The 18,216-nt window shown below is 53.9% G+C and overlaps 3 protein-coding genes across 6 annotated transcripts; 1 reads left to right on the top strand and 2 right to left on the bottom strand.

Moving 5' to 3' along the window:
* The first annotated feature begins 436 nt into the window (after positions 1 to 436).
* On the top strand, positions 437 to 5,456 carry TM4SF19 (transmembrane 4 L six family member 19). The gene is made up of 5 exons (XM_030496145.1): positions 437 to 1,100; positions 2,651 to 2,834; positions 2,955 to 3,032; positions 3,539 to 3,723; positions 4,670 to 5,456. The coding sequence occupies exons 1-5, from the start codon at positions 1,036 to 1,038 to the stop codon at positions 4,866 to 4,868; spliced, it is 711 nt and encodes a 236-aa protein (XP_030352005.1). The 5' UTR covers positions 437 to 1,035; the 3' UTR covers positions 4,869 to 5,456.
* A 479-nt stretch (positions 5,457 to 5,935) lies between these two features.
* On the bottom strand, positions 5,936 to 16,692 carry NEU4 (neuraminidase 4). 3 transcript variants are annotated; one of them, XM_030496128.1, is made up of 4 exons: positions 16,615 to 16,692; positions 8,032 to 8,237; positions 7,577 to 7,832; positions 5,936 to 7,200 (listed from the first exon to the last, which is right to left on the bottom strand). In XM_030496128.1, exons 2-4 carry the CDS (start codon positions 8,230 to 8,232, stop codon positions 6,170 to 6,172), a joined length of 1,488 nt encoding a protein of 495 aa, XP_030351988.1. In that variant the 5' UTR covers positions 8,233 to 8,237; positions 16,615 to 16,692; the 3' UTR covers positions 5,936 to 6,169. The 3 variants fall into 3 exon arrangements, with proteins under 3 accessions (XP_030351988.1, XP_030351989.1, XP_030351987.1); XM_030496129.1 differs by lacking the exon at positions 16,615 to 16,692 and adding an exon at positions 13,137 to 13,200; XM_030496127.1 differs by lacking the exon at positions 16,615 to 16,692 and adding an exon at positions 8,907 to 9,233.
* Positions 11,177 to 16,694, bottom strand: GAL3ST2 (galactose-3-O-sulfotransferase 2). 2 transcript variants are annotated; one of them, XM_030496137.1, is made up of 4 exons: positions 16,615 to 16,694; positions 13,137 to 13,223; positions 12,430 to 12,709; positions 11,177 to 12,338 (listed from the first exon to the last, which is right to left on the bottom strand). In XM_030496137.1, exons 1-4 carry the CDS (start codon positions 16,638 to 16,640, stop codon positions 11,478 to 11,480), a joined length of 1,254 nt encoding a protein of 417 aa, XP_030351997.1. In that variant the 5' UTR covers positions 16,641 to 16,694; the 3' UTR covers positions 11,177 to 11,477. The 2 variants fall into 2 exon arrangements, with proteins under 2 accessions (XP_030351997.1, XP_030351996.1); XM_030496136.1 differs by lacking the exon at positions 16,615 to 16,694 and having other exon boundaries at positions 13,137 to 14,365.
* Between the last annotated feature and the right edge of the window lie 1,522 nt (positions 16,695 to 18,216).

Genomic DNA, 18,216 nt, shown 5'->3' with positions numbered 1-18,216 from the left:
TGAACGCATGAGGAATATGAACCTTCTCCAAACGCTGAGAAGATTCTTCCTTTTGCCTGCACAACCCATGAGAAATTCTCCTCTTTGCTTGTGCTGCCTGCAACTCCTCTGCCAGAAAAACTGCCCCATTTTGGCCATTTTTTGTACTACAGCTTCCCTGTCTCCTGTACTCAGACATGGAGATCACATTCTCCCGGTCCTGTTCCCATCTTGGAGCTGCTACTGTCAGACACTTTCTATGGGGACAGATGAGGAGCTTCCCCATCACACGCTAGCTTCCAGCCATGAGCACCCCAGAAAGGACTTTGAAATGCTGATGTCTGATGACTTGCAGTAATTAGGAGATCCAGAATTAATGTTTCCCTCAATGTTATCACCAAGGCATGACATATATATGTAATGGGGGGGGGACATATATATGTAATATTTTCCTGGAGGAAAAGCTGGGCCATCTGCAAGAAAGCAAAGGACAGGAGGTAGGAACCAGCTGAGACACAGTAATATTTATTTAGAAGCTTTTATTGAAACATTAGTGTGTAAAAACAAGAAGAGAAAAACCTGAGTTGTTAAACATTCATGCACAAAGCTCTTGCACAACAAGAGAAATAAGGTGAAACATGATGTAAGAAGCTCTTTGTGGAGGATGTGGACTCCTGGTGACAAAATGATAGCATTTGGAGCGGGCTGCAGAGAGGAAAATGTTCCCCCTACGTAGTCCTTGCAGGTCATTCCAGGAGAAACAGTGTTTGCTACTCAGGCAGTGGTCAAGGCATTTAGGGCAGACATGGTAGAAACGTTAAACTTTGAAGTTGCGCATGTTTTGGTTGGCTTCTGGCAGTGGAAGGGGGCAAAACTGAACAGATGGGTCAGCTGCAACGCTGGCAGAGGCTGGCTCACTTGATGGGACAGTCATTCTTTCTTTAGAGCTGCTGGCTGTGTGGGAGACGGGAAGACCATGACTGGTGCGGTGGGTGGACCTCGGGGCGGAGGAGGAAGACGTGGAGCACACGCTGGGACATTCATAAATAGTCACCCATGGGTGATGCCTCCAGGACAGGGCTCATCCAAGGGGTGGACAGCGCTGGCTCCACTGCTTCCAGGTAAAGTCCCCCATGCTTTGCTTGAATCCCGTTGTTTTTGGCCACGGAGGCACGATGGCAGGAAGGGGCTCTTGATTTCAAGTGTCCTGACAGAGACTGATTCAGCTGCATTTTTGCTTTACTTCCCCTTACAGAGGGCTTTGTCTGTCTGTATTTGCTGAGGTAGAAGAAAGCAGCTAATGCAAACTTGCTTCTTGTGCAAGGGGTGCGTTGTGAGTGACAGCAAGCCATGGAGAGCTCCCTGGGAGAAGGAGACCTCCTGCCTTCCCTAGGGAGAAGGCAGTGGTGGTGGGCAAGGAGAATCCTTGGGGAGGTTAAGGGGAGGCTTGCAGAAGACCACAGGAGCCTCTGGCTGGTGAGAGCAGCCCACGCTGTGAGCTCAAAAGCTCGAGAGCTATTCTGGAAAGTTCTCCAAAGTGGGAATGTGGGACTCAGCACTGGATGCTCATGGCTCTGCAGGGACAACCATACACAATCCCTGGACTACAGGTGGGACCACAGTGAGGGCAAGAGGCCCAAAATTCATTCTAACTGAGGCAGGAGGGATTGAAAGCAGGGAGCAGGTGAAGCTCCAGGATGAGTGGAGCTGGTGGGCCACCTTGGGCTTCTTGTGTTCTCTCTATGCAATAGGGTTTTGCTGCATAGAGAGCCCTGTTCCTCCACGATCAGCCCTCCCTGGACCCCAGCAGCCAGCCGGGGCTGGTGTGGCAGGTCTCTGGCAGGTTGCAGCAAGGCAAAGCCCCATTGTGCTGGTGTCCCCCAGCCTCTTGGGCTGTGCAGGGGCTGGATATGCAGCCTGAACTGCTCCTCTCTGCCACTGGCGCTGCTCCATGGAAGGGGAGCTGGGGCAGCTCTTCCATGTGCCGCCTGTTCACTTCTGCTTCTGCAAAGCCAGAGCAAGCCTGGAATATATGCACTAGCCAGCTTGGCTCATGGAGCTTGTGCAAGACAAGTTGCAAGACACTGGGAAAGGGGAAAATGCACGAAACCAGCTTGAAGCAAAAATGCCCACGGGGTAGAAGAAACCTGGGAAGCCAGGAGGCAGCAAATGAGGTTGTTTTCAGTGGTCCCAGAGCAACCAATGGACACCCCTCAGGTGGTGTTGCAGGTACAGAAGAGGGAGAGCTGATTTTTGACAAGGTATCAACAGGAGATGGACAGGCACTTTCTAGATGAACTGATAAATTAGTAACAGCGGAGCTGGGTGGCTGCCCGATGACAGGTGATGCCCGTTGCTTAATTAACTTTAATTGGTGTCAGCATGTTCAGATCTACAGTAGGACTAGTGTGGGGTGGAGTTGCTGGTGGATTTGATTGCAGACTGATGTGATTTCACACGTTCTTGCCCAAGGATTTTGTCCCTTGGCTGGCTCCCTCCTGTTTGCTGTAAGCACTCTAAGTCAAACCAAGCTGTGGTAGTTGGTCTCCATGGAGCTTTCTCTTCCCTGGGCTGAACAACCCCAACCCTTTTAGCCTGTCCCCATTGGAGAGGTGCTCCAGCCCTCTGAATGCAATCTATTCCTCTCCTCGCCTTCCCTATCCCCATGCAGGGTGGCCATGTGCGTAGGGACGTGCAGCCGGATCGTGGGTCCCTGCCTGCTGGTGCTGGGCACTCTCTCCGTGGCTGCCAACATCCTCCTGCTCTTCCCGGGAGGGGCATCAAAGTACCTGATGGAGGGGCACATCAGCAAGCACGCCAAGGCTGTGCCGGGCATCTGGGGAGGCGGCATCATCGTGAGTACCGCAGCTTGCACCAAGTCCTTCCTCATGTGTCTGTGGAGCAGGAACAAACGGATGGAGCTGGTGGCTCCCCTTCATCCTGCAGCTTTTCCTTTCATGTTTTCCTTCCCACAGGTGCTGCTGGCAGCGACCCACGTCACAGCAGTGGGGTGGCGATGCACCGGCTGCTCCGACTGTGGCACCCGTCGCAATGTAAGGCAGCACTGGGACCCTCAGAGCAGCCCTAAGCAGCAGATGGTGGGGTGCGGTGGCTGGCCCCAGTGTGGGTGGCACCTCTGCCATGGCCCTGTGGTGGGACATGGCATGAATCCTACTCTCCCATGGCCACATGGTGGGATGTGTACAAACTCCTCTCCAAAGGGAGTTTGTGGCAGGGTACCCCTCTCCCATGGACCTGTGGTGGGATGCTGCATGGCACTACCTCCTCAGAGGACAGGGCTTCCTGTTCATCCTGGCATAGGTTTTGTCCCACCCGGCTACACGTGTCAGCTCCCTGCCCTGTTCCCTGACTGCTTCTGCCCAGCTTAAAACAACCCAGTGACTGCTTCATCCTCAGCCTCAGCTCCTCAGGGCTGGACCCCCTTGGGGTGAAGGGAAGGAGAGTTGTGCCCCCTTGCCAAACTCCACCAATAACGTGAAGCTGCATTTTGGAGCCCGCCTGACTTTTGGTGTGGTGTGTCCCTGGTTGCTGTCTACAGGCTTTCATCTCTGCTGTGCTCTCCAAGCTGGCGCTGCTGGGTGCTGCTGCCTGCTTCGTCTTCTCTGGGGTGGGTTTGACCAATGGACCCCTCTGCTTCTACAACGCCTCTGAGCACGGCCGCAGGCATGGCACCCTCTGGGGTTACCCCTTCCTGGACGCTGGCAGCCAGGAGCCTGATGCCAGGTGAGGCAGTGGAGTTGAGTTGCTGGTGATGCCTCATCAGCTTATTGTTAATGAAGTTGATGTTACTTTTGGTGGGTGGGTTTGCTGGAGGCGATTGCAGCCCTGAGGAGGACTTGGGGGTGTTGGCTGATGAGAAGCTCAACATGAGAAACCAACCGTGTCCTGGGCTGCATCAAAGGAGTATGACCAGCAGGCTGAGGGAGGGGATTCTCCCTCTCTACTCTGCTCTTGTGAGACCCCCCCCTGCAGTGCTGTGTGCGGCTCTGGAGTCCCCAGCACAAGAGTGACGTGGAGCTGCGCAAGTGAGTCCAGAGGAGGCCACAAAGATGCTCCCAGGGCTGGAGCAGCTCTGCTCTGGAGACAGGCTGAGAGAGCTGGGCTTGTTCAGCCTGGAGAAGAGAAGACTCCTTAAGGGGAGACCTTAGAGCAGCTTCCAGTGCCTAAAGGGGCTGACAAGAAATCTGGAGAGGGGCTTTTTGCAAGGGTCTGTAGTGACAGGACAAGGGGGAATGGCTTTGAGCTGACAGAGGAGTGATTTAGATTAGATATTAAGAAGAAATCCTTCCCTGTGAGGGTGGTGAGACACTGGCACAGGGTGCCCAGAGAAGCTGTGGCTGCCCCATCCCTGGCAGTGTTCAAGGTCAGGTTGGACGGGGCTTGGAGCAACCTGCTCTAGTGGAAGGTGTCCCTGCCCATGGCACGGGGTTGGAACTAGGTGGTCTAGAAGGCCCTTTGCAACCCAAACCATTCTGTGATTGCAAGACCCCTGTAGTTCAAGAGGTCCTCACTGTCTATGGCTTTCTGCATCGTGCTTCCCATCCCCATTACCCTGCTGACCCCGCTCATCCTTGGGATGAAGGATGGGGCATACCTCCACAGTGGAAAGTGATGTGATTCCTGACCTGCAGCAGGGCAGCATCTTACATCTCCTCTTCCCGCCACAAAGGACAGAGAACTACCTATATGATCGTCGCACCTGGAGCACCTGCCTGGAGCCGGAGGGCATTGTGGCCTGGAATGTTGTCCTCTTCTCCCTCCTGCTCCTCATCAGTGCTGCTGAGATGGTACTGGCGTCCTTCCAGATCCTCAACGGCTGCCTTGGGTGCCTGTGTGGCTTTTGTGATGGGAAGAAGAGTCCTCCATGAGGGACAGACACCTCAGCCTGTATGAGGCTGGCATGCAAAGGGCTGCCTCCATGCAGAGCCCTCTGCTGCACGATACCTCTTCCTCCTCCCTGGAGGATGCCCGTGGGGCTGGCAGCCATGTGGGATTGTAAACCAGCCCAGTGAGCAATGGAGGTGAGGACCTGGCTCCTGGCATCCTGGCAGGAGCCCAGTGGCTTCTCCAGTCACTCGTCAGCAGCCTCCACGCACCTCCGTGCGAAATGGGACATGGTGGTATTTGTGGTGGTAAGAGCTGGAACATTTAACTCGTTTTCATTAATGAATCTGTATTTAGGGCAGGAGAGGTGAAGGAGACCTGAAGAGCAGAGGCAGGCTCTGGCTGGGGCTGGAGGACTTGGATGGAGTTGTGCTGAGGGACGCAGTGGTGGAATTGGGGTGTAGCCCCCAAAGTTCACCCATAAACCCATACACACACATGCATGCATGCAGCAAATGAGAGGAGCAGCTGTTCATCCCCACTGGCTCAGGACCCATCGCTGCACCTGCCAGGGGTGTCACCAGGTTCAGCGCATCCCTGTTCCTTTGTCCTTGTCCCCTAAACCTTTACCAGGACAAAGACCTGAACCTGTGCTGGGACGATGTTTGCCCCAAAACTGACAAGGTTCAGAGGAAAGTAGCAACGTCCAACGTAGCTTAAAAAAGCCAAGCAGTCAGCCAGGTGAAACAGTAAATGGGGGGTTGTCGTGGTTTCTCAGAAGGTAGAAGTGAGAGAACTCGTGGGTAGAGATAAGAACATTTTAATAATTGAAACAAAATAATAATAATGCCAATTAATAATTAATTGTAGTGAAAAGGAAAATATCAAAGAGAAAGAAAGAAATAACCCCCAAGACAGACAAGGAATGCAAATGAAAACAGTTGCTCACCACCAACCATATGGTATGGGGTATCCCCTGGGTCAGTTATGGTCAGGAGCCTTGGCTGTGTCCCCTCCCAACATCTTGTGCACCCCCAGACTGCTCACTGGTGGGGTAGTCTGGGGAGCTGCTCAGCAATAACAAGAACATCCCTGTGTTATCAATGGAAAAGAGCCCAGAACTGGGCTGGTGGCAGGAGCCTCCATGCCCAGCCAACTATAACGATAAAAAATAGCAATAAAAACCAGTTTAACCCCGGTTTTGGGATGGCAGCACAGCCTTCTGTGTGATGTGGCCATGCTGGCCGATGGCAGGAACCCTGTGAGCATCCCAGTGCACTGGTCTCTGGGTTGGTGCCCTGGGGACTGTTGCTGTGGGACTGGGGGGAGCCGACCTTGGGGGGCACTAAGAGACAAGGCAGCTCCTTTGCCCCTGCTTCCTGCAGCGTGGGGGGCTATCGTCCCGCCGGGAACCAGTGGCTGTCAGGGGGATGTTCTGGAGCACATCGTGCAGTGTAAACATGCTGAAAGAGATCTGCTCATAGGGCGACCGTGTCCCGTTCTCATAGAGGCAGGCGAAAGCAATGGCTGGGCCACCAACGATGGAGGCCTCGTTGTAGGGCAGCTCCATGTAAGCCAGGTCTGAGTAAGCACTGGGGCCCTCGTAGATGACCCATGGCTCAGTCCAGCTCTCCACATCCCTGGGGAAGGTGCTCAGGTGAACCCCCATGTTGACCCGTGACATGGAGCTGGTGGGGTGGGAGTAGAGGATCCATGTGGGTGCTTGGAAGAAGCCAGGAGGCCTGGGGGTCACCGCAGGGTCCCTTCGGACCAAGGTGTTGCCACGGGCATGGCTATGATGCCCTGGGGGAGGACAGGCCTCCTCGGGCTCAGTGGCCACCGCAGACAGCTCATCACCCACTGCCCGCCCAGCGGGCAGGTACCGAAACCCCGGGAGCATCCCAGGGAGCAGCTGGGAAGCTGAGCCCCGGATGGGCATCACAGCGTCCCGGGGGGTAGCAGGGACATAGACAAAAGGTGCAGGGAAGCCGACAACACTGCCGTGACAGCCATGGGGGGGCTCGACCAGCCGCTGCACCAGCTGCCCCCTGTGGAAGACGGCCCCATCATCCGTGCTGAGTGCCTGGACCCTGAAGCCCAGGGGGCTGCGGGCGTTGCAGTAGAGGACATTGGAACCATCCTCCTCGTCCACTGAGACCAGCTGGCACTCGCCTGTCTGCAAGTTGGGGATGAACTCCCCAAAGCGCCAGCCTCGGCCGTGGTCGTCGCTGTAGAAGGCGAAGGAGTGAGGGGTGGTCTTGCAGAGCTGTCCGAAGCACTCTTTGCAGTCGATGTGGTAGCTGTAGGCAGGCACCAGCAGCCGGCCCGACCGGAGCTGGATCCCGTGCCCGGGTCCCAGTGCGAACGTTGCCCAGTCTAGGGAGAGGAGATGGGATATGGTTGAAGGGTGGCCTCCATGGTGCCCCTGCCATGCCCAATGTGGAAGGGTCTTCAGAGCATCTCTTCCAGCCTAGTCAAGTAAGGCGGTAGGGTGGGAGGGCAGCAGGGCCCTCTTGGTCCTACTCATAGCTACGGGGCCTCTCTGTCTTCTTTCCCTCCATGCAAGTGATACAAGTGCTCACTCCATCCCACCTTCCCTCTGCTTGAGGTCCTCTTCCACCCCACCAGTTTGGTGCTTGTGGGCTTCCTACTCTGAGGCCACCTCCAGCCACACCATGGGTGGCTCTAGGAGACCAAAACCTATGATCACCCTTATGTTCTCCCCTCTCCTTACTCCTCTCCAGTGGGCTACCTTTGATGGCCCCACCAATGACCTGCTGCGTCAGGTCCGTGGCTTTGCTCCAGCTCAGGCCCTGGTCAGTGCTGGTGATGCAGCAGAGGCGGGTGACGTTTTGGCCGGTGACAATCTGGTAGGCTTCAGGTGTCCTGCCCAGCACCGTGATGAAGAAAAGGAAGAGGGTGCCGGTGAACTCATCGTAGAGCGGGCAGGGGTTCATTGAGCGGTGGTGCTGCATCGTCGCCGTCTCCAGCACACGCATGTCTTCCCACTGCCCGGGGAGGAGGAGAGCATGGAGAGCGGTGAGCACCACCCCACTTCACCCAACCCGGCCTCCCCTCCCCACTGCGGCTGCCTCCAGGAGCTCGGCTGTGCCATGCACAAGCAATGGAGGATAACCACCCAGCCATGCCCGTGCCTCCAACCACGAGTGTCCCTCCTCCAGCCCCAGGGGCATCCCCCGATCCCACCTCCACGTAGCTGCCGTAGATGGAGCCGCGGCGCAGCACCAGCAGGTTGGCGTGGGCATCGTCAGCGCTCAGCCGCTCCTCCGCAAACGCCAGCAGCTTGGCCACACAGGGCAGGTACAGCAGGGCGGGCACACGGTACGTGACGCCATTGGACTCCTTCTCAAAGAGCACGGTGCGGGCGGGGAAGTGCCGGGAGCCCATGGCATCTGCAGCACAAAGATGCAGCCCAAGCCCAGTGGGTTGATGAAGGGGGGGACACCGGCTGCTGGGCACAGCTATGGGTGCTGGCTGGGAATGGGGTTGTCTTTGGAGGGGTTTAGGGTTTAACTTGGCAGCTTGGGTTTGGGGAGCCCCCTGGGAGCATGGGCTGGAGGGGTGGTGGCTACAGGCAGGGTTGGGGTTGAGAAAGCTGAATGTGTGCTGCTGCGGTGGCAAGTCATCAAAGGTAGCACAAGATTTTGGGTAACACTGAAGAGGCTGACCTGAGCTACCCCAAAATAAGATTAAATAAAATTAAATAGATCTTCAAGATCATCCATCCCTGGCAGTGTTCAAGGCCAGGTTGGACGGGGCTTTGAGCAACCTGGTCTAGTGGAAGGTGTCCCTGCCCATGGCAGGGGGTTGGAACTAGAGGAGCTTTAAGATCCTTCCAACCCAAACTATTCTATGATTTTATGCTGACAGCAGGAGTGCTGCCAGAGTCAGCTATCCCATGGTTACATGTCCTTGCATGTCCCAGGTTATCACCACTGGCAGAGATAGATGGGCATCCCCCTGCAGGGCACAGCCGGAGCAGCTGAGGGCGACTTTCACCTGTGTTTTAATTAGGAGCTATTCCTGATCAAACACCCCACATTAAAAGTGAAGGCACTCACCGGGTCCTGCTCAGCTGGGGGTCCCCTTTGTCCTGGCCACACCACAGGGTAACACCGGCTCCAGCAGTAGACAGCTTGCTGCAGAGCCTGTAGCCTCACTGCTTCACTCCCCGCCTTCCCACCCTGCAGGGTCCCCCCACTGATGGGTCACAGGGCTCCCACAGTGGCGGTGGCCAGGGAAAACCCCTGAGTCAGCAGTGACAGTCGCTCATGCAGCACCCGCCACACAAAGGCACTGTTATGGACCCAGGGCAGAGCCAGGGCCCCGCGGCTGAAAGCCACCTTGGCTGCAGGGGGGTGCAGAAGGAGCTATGGGGGGTGTTTGCATCTCCTGCCTCAGTTTCCAGCAGTGCAGCAGTGTGCACTTGCAGCCCAGAAACCAACCGTGTCCTGGGCTGCATCAAAAGGAGTGTGACCAGCAGGTCAAGGGAGGGGATCCTGCCCCTCTGCTCTGCTCTGGTGAGACCTCCCCTGCAGTGCTGCATCCAGCTCTGGGGCCCCAACACAAGAGGGACATGGAGCTGCTTGAGTGAGTCCTGAGGAGACCACAAAGATGTTCTGAGGGCTGGAGCAGCTCTGCTCTGGAGACAGGCTGAGAGAGCTGGGCTTGTTCAGCCTGGAGAAGAGAAGGCTTTGCAGAGACCTTAGAGCAGCTTCCAGTGCCCGCAGGGACTAAAGGAAATCTGGAGAGGGATTTTTGACAAGGGCCTGTAGTGACAGGACAAGGGGGAATGGCTTTGAGCTGACAGATGAGACACTGGCACAGGTTGCCCAGAGAAGCTGTGGCTGCCCCATCCCTGGCAGTGTTCAAGGCCAAGTTGGACACAGGGGCTTGGAGCAACCTGCTCTAGTGGAAGGTGTCCCTGCCCGTGGCAGGGGGTTGGAACTAGATGAGCTTTAAGGTGCCTTCCAACCCAAACCAGTCTGTGATTCTACGATTTCTGTCCTCCCACAGGCTGGGAGACGCTAGAGCTCCCTGCCCAGGCCCTGCAACCCATGCTCACCGTGGGCCACCACAGCTGTGAGCTCCCCGCAGCTCCCAGCCTTCCCAGCACCCCTTTCATAGGCCATCTGTTAAGCAATTATTTCTATGCTTATATTCCATCCCAGGCATCGGCTCAGCTGAAGGGGCTTGACAACATTCATATGGCAGTTACGGATCAGAAACTTCAAGGCAAAACTCAGGCTCAGGCTGCAGAATTGGCCAGGACAGGCCCCCAGGGATTGCCCAGGCTGAACACATGTAGTTGCTGTCTCCTCCATCCCAGATAATTATAAATGCCTGGTTAATTTTATCTCGGGTTGCTGGAGCAGAAAACCATGAAAGTGCTGTTGCTGCTGCCATGGTACACACGGGTTGAGAGGAACACAGGTTGCACTGCAGGCAGTTAACCCTTGCCTCAGCTGGCTTCCTGACTACCTGCTGCATTTAAACACAGCCAAGGAAAACCCCAGCTCTGCTTCTCACACCACTCCCTCCGACAGCATCTCTCCCTGCGGCAAAGCTGCAAGCCAAGCAATCCTGGATCCATCATCCCAGTCACGCCACCCAGGTCCTGGAACGGCAACAGCGCTGGGAAGGTCCATCCAAAGGGCAGCAGCACCAAGCCCAGTGGCTTTAGCGTCATGGCCATTAATGATTGCCCAATGGACCTGCCATCGCTGATGGTGCTGTATTTCAAAGTCCAGTCAGCATCTCCTCCCGCTTGCACCGCTCAGGGCAGCTGCAGGGACCTGGATGGTGTGACTGGTGTGCCCAATGTCTCTCGCCATCCCCTTATCAGCAACAAAGCCTCTTCTGATAAAGGGCCTCAGGGATGCTGAGCCCAAGGGACCACCCATGCCCAGGGACTGGGGATTCTTGCACAAGGGAGAGGGGTGAAACCCCAAATCAGCCCTCCCAGGGGAGCAACAAGCTGTCCCAAATGGTGCAGAGGCCCCCACACCCCCTGACACATGAGAAGGACATCTCATGTGCTGGTGGGCAAATGCTGCCAGGCAGCACACCCCGCTTTGGGCATGATGCTTGGGACGCTCATCCAAAAAGCAGCACTGGCATCGCATGGTAGTTAGATGTCATTGAGCATGGATGCTGCTAAAAAGGACACCCAGTGTCTCCTCTACTCCTCTGAGCACCGTATCCCCTCACTGCTCACTCCTCCTCGTTTCCCTCTCCCTCCCGTTTTTTCCCCTAAATGCCCACAAACAGGTCTTGCTCTAGTGAGCTGTGACCAGCCTGGATGAAATGACAGCTATTAAACAAAGCCAAATGCAAACAAAATGATTAAGCCCGTGATTAATGATTAAGAGGCAGGAATGTCTAAGCCAGCTGAAAGCCTGCCCAGCATGCAACAGCCGCGGGCTGTCCCTGGCAATAGGGATCACGCAGGATCTGGACAATGCAAAGCCTTTGGCTCAAAGTCTCCAAAAAGCGACCCACCACCAGTTTGGTGGCCCCAAACAAAGCCCTCCCCTGCCTCTCCCTCATGTGCAAGAGCCTTGTGGGCCAGCCATGTGCCAGACATGGGGTGATGCAAAGGGGTGGGAAACTGCAGTGGGTTGTCACATGCCCTAGTTGGGAGCTGGGGGCTGCGTCTTCTTCTGGAAAGTGGTCCAAAGCAAGGGCAAGCCTAACTGCTTCCTCTTCTTGTGCGGGTGCTGAACAGCGTAAAGATAGGATGTGTACTGGAGCTCTGGCATAACCATTTTCTGGCAGGTTCTCAGTGTCCTGCTGTCTAAGTCTTGTTTGAGGTTGTACCCAAGGATATTTGCATCCCCTGACTGGAAAGGCAGGAGGGCTTTGTTCGTGATGTGATCCTTCCCCACTGCCTCCTGGTCCAAGAGACAGGTCTCCATGAGCTCCTTCTGTCTTGTTCGCAGGCGACTCACCTCCTTCTCCAGCTCCTCAAGGCCTATAGTCTCCTCAATTGTCCTCCAGAAGCTCTGGTTAAAGTGCAGGTAGAGCTTCCAGTCTAGTGAGCACCATGCTTTTATCTGCTCCTCGCTTTCTGGAGTCAAGGTGTGGACAGTGTCCTGGCTTCTGGAATTGAGCTTAAAGTAAACCACATCATCCAGATCCCAGCACAAAGTGTGCTTCAAGAGGATCATGGACTCATCAAAGTATTCTGCTATCAAGATCAGGTGGAAGTTCTGTTCAATCTCCTTCAAGACTGCCTGAATGTACTTTTTGTTGTCCTTTGCATTGTTATCATAGCCAAAGTCAAACCACATGATATTCCTGGCATAGATGTTTTGCTTGTAATCTGCTGGACGGTAATACTTCATGGGTGACGCCAGGTATTCGTTCACATCTTTGGAGATCCTGAAGGCAGGGGCAACGTGCTTGTAGTAGATGTAGGAAGACTCCAGCAAAGGAATGGGGTTCCTCAGGATGGAGAAGTAGAAGGTGTTTGCTGCCATCACCTTTTGCACCTATTTGCCAGAAGGAGGAAGAGAGGCTGTTAGTATGGAGGCCCTGCTTGTTGAACCAGGTTTCTCCGCAGGTGGTGTGGCTCTTCCTTACCTCGGAGGGGTTAAACCGCAGGTGGTTGCACATGATGTTATAGTTTTGTCCTATGGCTTGGAATTCCTCCACAAAGCGGGCCAGGAAGGTGCTTGGGTAGCCCAGGTGGACAAGCTGGTCAGCTGGCAGGGCGACAGTGAGGTTGTACCTCTCTGCAAACCTGAACATGATGTTCAGGACGGTGCTGCTGGCTGTCTTGTGGGTTTTGAGGAACATGACATTAGTCTTGGCATGGCAAGGCATGAAAGGTATCAGCAGTTCCTTGTGGCTCTTTGAGATTCTGCAGGAAGGCAACAGATGGGGAAAACAGCCTCTCCAGTACCATACCCCATCTCTGGGATCTGACAAAGCCAAACCTGAGCAGGTTCTCTTTCTGATACCACACCTGCAGCTGGGGCAAGGCACCAACCTAAACAAGCCCCATCCCTCAGGTGTAGTGTTGGACAGTTTTCTGCTTCTCCAGGTTCTCACCCAAAAGCTTCAGCTTAATCCCCTTCTCTTTTTCCATATGGCTGGTTTTGCCCCAGACAGCTGCACTTTGGCTAATTTCATCCCTTGCCTACCCAAATGTGGATCTAGGACATAACTTTGGGCCACTGCCCTTCCATTATTAGCCTAGAACTCACGAGTTAAATCGAGTGCCACAGGTCAGACCCTTGCTGCCCTGGGCAGATAAAGTCACACAACCTTGCTTCTGCTGCACTTACGTGTAGTCTTTATGCTTCATACGGAAGAATCCCGACAGGAAGATGAGTCCCAGGCAAAGGCTGAAAATGATGAGACATTTGATATGCCTGGAAAGAAAGGAGAGTTTCAGCGGATTTTTATCTGATAGCGCCTCCTGAATGCGAACCACCCAACACTGCTGATAGAGCTTGGGAATGTTCGTCATGGGGAGCACAATCTTATGCCTCCTTTGGCTCCCCCAGCTGTGTGAGCAGCTCTGGCATTAGAGGCGGGACAATGGGAAATTGCATTTTCACCATCACTCTCCAAATTTTGGCCTTTGGCAAAACGCAGCCTACTTCAGGCAGAGCCTGAGAGCTTCCGATAGCCTTGCGCTCTGCTCTGCTGCCTTTTATTTTGCCTTTCTTTTAGCTTTCTGCGGCTCTAGAGCTTATCCACTGTTGAAGCTTCTAGATTATTCACTAGAAAATTCCAAAATGCAGCAGATCTGGCTTGGGCTTTGTTTTGAGAAGTCCCATTTATAGTATGGGATGGTCAAACTCATGGTTCCCGCTCTCCTCAGGAAGCGAGGAAGGCTCCAAGCCTGCCCTGTCCAAGGGTCAATGGGGGCACGTGGCTTGCTGCAGGCTGGACCTCGTGGTCCTTTCTACTGTCCTTCAGGCCGAGGATCCTCACACATGGTCCTGCTGCACAGAGTGGTGGCTTTCGTATCCTACAGCTTGTGCCATGTGAAAGACACTGAATCGCTCCTCCCGGTTGGCCTTACATGAATGCGATCACCAGCTCCACCGGGCATAGTCTACAGCCTCCCACTGACTGGCCACAGTATCTGGCCATGGAAAATCAGAGAGAGGATTGAAGCAAAGTCCAGCAGAACACGAAGAGCCGCACATAAACCCACAGCCATCATCACTAGCTGCAACTGGGGGGCCACAAATCAAAGGTAAACACAGTGGAAGCACGGAGACAGGCGGTGATGCTGTAACACTGTGATGGCACTGCAGAAAAGCATTCCTATATTCTTCCCAAGTGGGCTGTCCCTTCTAGAGCCCTGACCCATGGGATTTCTCCAAGTAGGTCCTTGAAGAGGCCAAAGTTTACTCTCCTGAAGCCCAGGGTTGTAAACCTACTTACTGCCCTGCTTCTTCCATGCAGTATCCCGAACAACATCATCTCATAAGCTCATAGAATCACAGAATCACTTAGTTTGGAAAAGACCTTTAAGATCATCAAATCCAACTATTACCCCAGGACTGCCAAGACCACCACTAACCCATGTCGCTGAGGGCCTCATCTACATGGTTTTTGAACAGTTCCAGGGACGGTGATTCCACCACTGCCCCGGGCATCCTGTTCCAATGCCTGAGAACACTCTTTGTGAAGAAATTTTTCCTAATATCCAGTCTAAACTTCCCCTGGCACAGCTTGAGGCCATTACCTCTTGTCCTGTCACTTGTTACTTGGGAGAAGAGACCAATGCCACCTGACTACAACCTCCTTTCAGGCAATTGTAGAGAGCTATAAGGTCCCCCCCGAGCCTTCCCTTCTCCAGACTAAACAACCCCAGGTCCCTCAGCTGTTCCTCATCACACTTGTGCTCCAGACCCTTCGCCAGCTTTGCTGCCCTTCTCTGGACCCGCTCCACCATGGGGCAGAGCTCAACACATTCCGGTTGCTCTCTCACATAAAGAGCAATTCCACCACCCCACCTTGCTGGCCTGTCGTTCCTAAGAAGTACATATCCACCCGTGACAGCACTTCAGGCATGTGAGCTATCGCATCATGTCTCTGTGATCACAATGAGAACATCGCCCTGCGACCACACACAGATCCCTAATTCTTCCCATTTATTCCCCAACGCTGTACGTGTCGGTGACAGGCACTTCAGAGAGGTAATCAGGCATGGAGCTTCCCCAGAGGGGTGCAGAAGGACCCACTATAGCCACACACCCCCCTGAGGTGGTTGTCCTTCTGGTTCTCACCTTGGGAGGCAGCTAAGGAACAATTGTCACTGTGGGGGGGGGGGGGCGCTTCTTGTCCCACGGTGCCAAACAACACTACCTTGTGGCATGGTGCTTGTTCCCCTGCCTGGGGATGTATGGATGGAAAGATACCTGCCTTCCAGCTCAGGGAGTGAGTGGGGAATGGGCGCAGGGAGGGGACTGCAGACACCTTCACCCCACTGCCCCTCGGCCCAGCAAAGGCAAGCAGTGGAGGTGTTCCGGAGAAGGCCCAAGGGCCGGGATCAAGGTGATGCCCGGGAAGGAGTGCAGGAAAGTGGGGACTGGAGGGAGATGAGAGGAGGGGGCTGCAAGTACGCAGGGTGCTGGTCGGTGTGCTTGTGCAGCTGATCCTGTCCCCATCACCCCAGGGGCTCAGCCACCCACTGCTGCACCCACAGAGCCTGTTGCTGGCTTCAGTGTGTCCCACAAACCTGCACCAGGGGTTTCACCACCCGCTCTGCACCCACTGCCCTGGCACAGCTCTGCAAGAGCCAGCACTGCTCCTGAAGACTGTTCCCTTAGTGTCACATACACGCACCTTTGTCACAAGACTGCAAGTCTGACCGAGCCACTTCTACACCTTTGTGTCGGGCCAACAGACACCCTATTCAGCATTGGCTAAAACACTCCCCATCCTTTAATGCCCTTCAGAAAAGACACATCCCACTTGTCTGAGAGCTATTTTGCTCCTTTCAAATGCACGAGCTGATGGTGAACCAGAAAAGCACCTGGTGTTACGGAAGACAGAACTGATCTTTCACAGTTACAGCCACAAGCAGAGGGATTTCATAACTTGCAAATGGGAGCACGCAAGACATGACACATGGGATCATGGCTGCAGTGATTTCTTCCTTCCTCACACGAGGAAGCATTTCAGGGGTGCATGAAGTCTGGCACAGCCGAGAGTCACAGGGTGCAATCAGAGCCAGGATCTATATTTTTGGCATATTAATATAGTCTTTTGCAAAGCAAAGTTGAAGAGAGAAAGCCACAACTCAAACAGTGCATGGAAGTCACCTAAGCACGAACGACATGCAACAGCCTGAGAGCCCTTTGAGGAAGTACTTGGGAACCGATCACCAAGACACAGAATTTTTCCTAGAAGCCAAAAACTTGGGGAGCTGTCAGCAGGTCTGCGCCAGAGGCTCAACTCGCCTTCCCAACCTGTGTCATCTCCCAGCCGGGAAGAAAACATGGAAAACTACCTCTCAGGTCACACTTGGAGGTACTGCTACGGATGCTTTAAGGCCTGGGACAACCTTCTGGTTTGTTTGGCTTAAGCTGAAAATAACAGTTCTCTGTGTTGACCTAACAAGGTTCTTTCAAATTAAAAGACTTGGAATACATGAAGGAAACAATCACAGCAAAATTAATCTCCGCCCTGGAGCAAATTGTAACTGACTCTATAGGTTATTAATAACTTCCAGAGATTACCTGGACCAGACCTTTCTACCTTAATTCTGCACCCACAGTGTTCCCGTCTCCGTCCCCTTACCTTGAAGTGCACCCGGAGCTCTTCATGCTGCCTCACTGCTGCGAGCTAGAAAATACCTCCTTTGTGAACCGACTCCACTACTCCTTTTGTCTACAGGCTCCTGGGCTCTCGGTGGACACAGCTCTATTTCTAGCATCCCATCGCTGCTATAAATGGCTGGGATAGGTGAGGACGAAGGGAGTGGCTAGGTGTTCCCAGGGGTGGGAGGAAGTTAATTAATAAGCCATGAAAAGCTCTCTATGGCATGACATTAACACAGGTATAAAGAGCTGCCTTGGGAGATGGGGCATGCAATGGTTTTGCAGGGAATTAAGGATTTAGCAGGGACCCCTCAGTGGGGACCCTCTTCTCTCCTGGTGTAGGAGGGAGGCATGGGGCCTTGATCCAGGCATGTTGCTAGTGACAGGGGGCAGGAGGAGGGCATCACCGGCCCCTTTGTCACCGCACACGCCGTCACGTCGCTTGTTCAGTGCCCCTTCCCTGGCCACAGCCACGCTGCTTGGTGCCCTGGTCAGTGCCTGCTGTGCCGTTCCTCCACTTCTTGCTCGGTGGTTTAGGACTGTAATTCACTGCCGGACACTTTTGACAACAAGAAATTAGGAACAGCAAAAGAGGAACAGTGTTCACCTATTGGAGATTCCCCTCAAAACTTTTAGGCTTCAAATCCTTTCCCAGTAAAAACGCAATTATTGTAGCTGGAGGCTACAAGCTTAAAGACTTTGCTGAATCTAGGCCATGGGAGAGAGAGCTCCTGCCCTAAAGGCGTGTTACTTTATGGTTTGCCTACAAAGTGAGTTTCTGTTATTACTAACAACCATTACAACTTGCATTACGCACCAATCTGAGATTCCACCAAGGCTCCTGCAGGTCTCAAGATGGGGTAATCTCCCTGCTCCACTGCCAGGGATGATCATGCCAATGATGCTCCCATTTGGCAAACAAACAGATTGGCCACATCTCCCAGCCCGGAACACGGGATTATGCTGTTGCTTTTGATCTTTAACGGCCATGCCACTTCCCATGCACCTCCTGCCACCATCCCCTTTCCCTCCCCACCCCTGGTGCTTACCTTTCACCTTATATGCTAGTGCCCCAACCTGCCACACCAAGAGCGAAGTCCTCAGCGTTCTCGTATCTTTCAGCTATGCTGATACCTCTTCAGAGTGTCCACATACACAGCATTTCTTTTTAACTCATAGCTTCCCCAAGTCAGCTCCAACTCTAGCACTTATCAAGATTCACAGATTAACAAATGATAGGGTTGCTGTCCTTTAGTTTCTTGGTAGAATGAGAGCCAGTGTGCTGCTTTACAAAGAATTTCTAGGCTTACTCTTGGCACAGTGTCAGCTGCTGCTGGCAGGGGGGTCACGTTTAGCAGACTTCTGTCTCCTGTTACATTATACACGTCAGCTGAGTGATTTCTTGCTCAAAACCTGGTAGAGCCCACAAATCACACCAGACCATTTTTTACACTGTTACAATTGATTCATTGCTCTCTCCTGGGGTGTTGTGCATGAATCATCAGGTTTGGTTACGCAGGAATATATGGTGCCATGCAGAAATATTTGTCTTCATGTGGGGCCAGGCTGCTCCGAGGCTATA

This window comes from Strigops habroptila, chromosome 8, assembly GCF_004027225.2.
Source record: "Strigops habroptila isolate Jane chromosome 8, bStrHab1.2.pri, whole genome shotgun sequence".
NCBI lineage: Eukaryota > Metazoa > Chordata > Aves > Psittaciformes > Psittacidae > Strigops > Strigops habroptila.
This window is presented reverse-complemented; position numbering and strand designations above follow the sequence as displayed.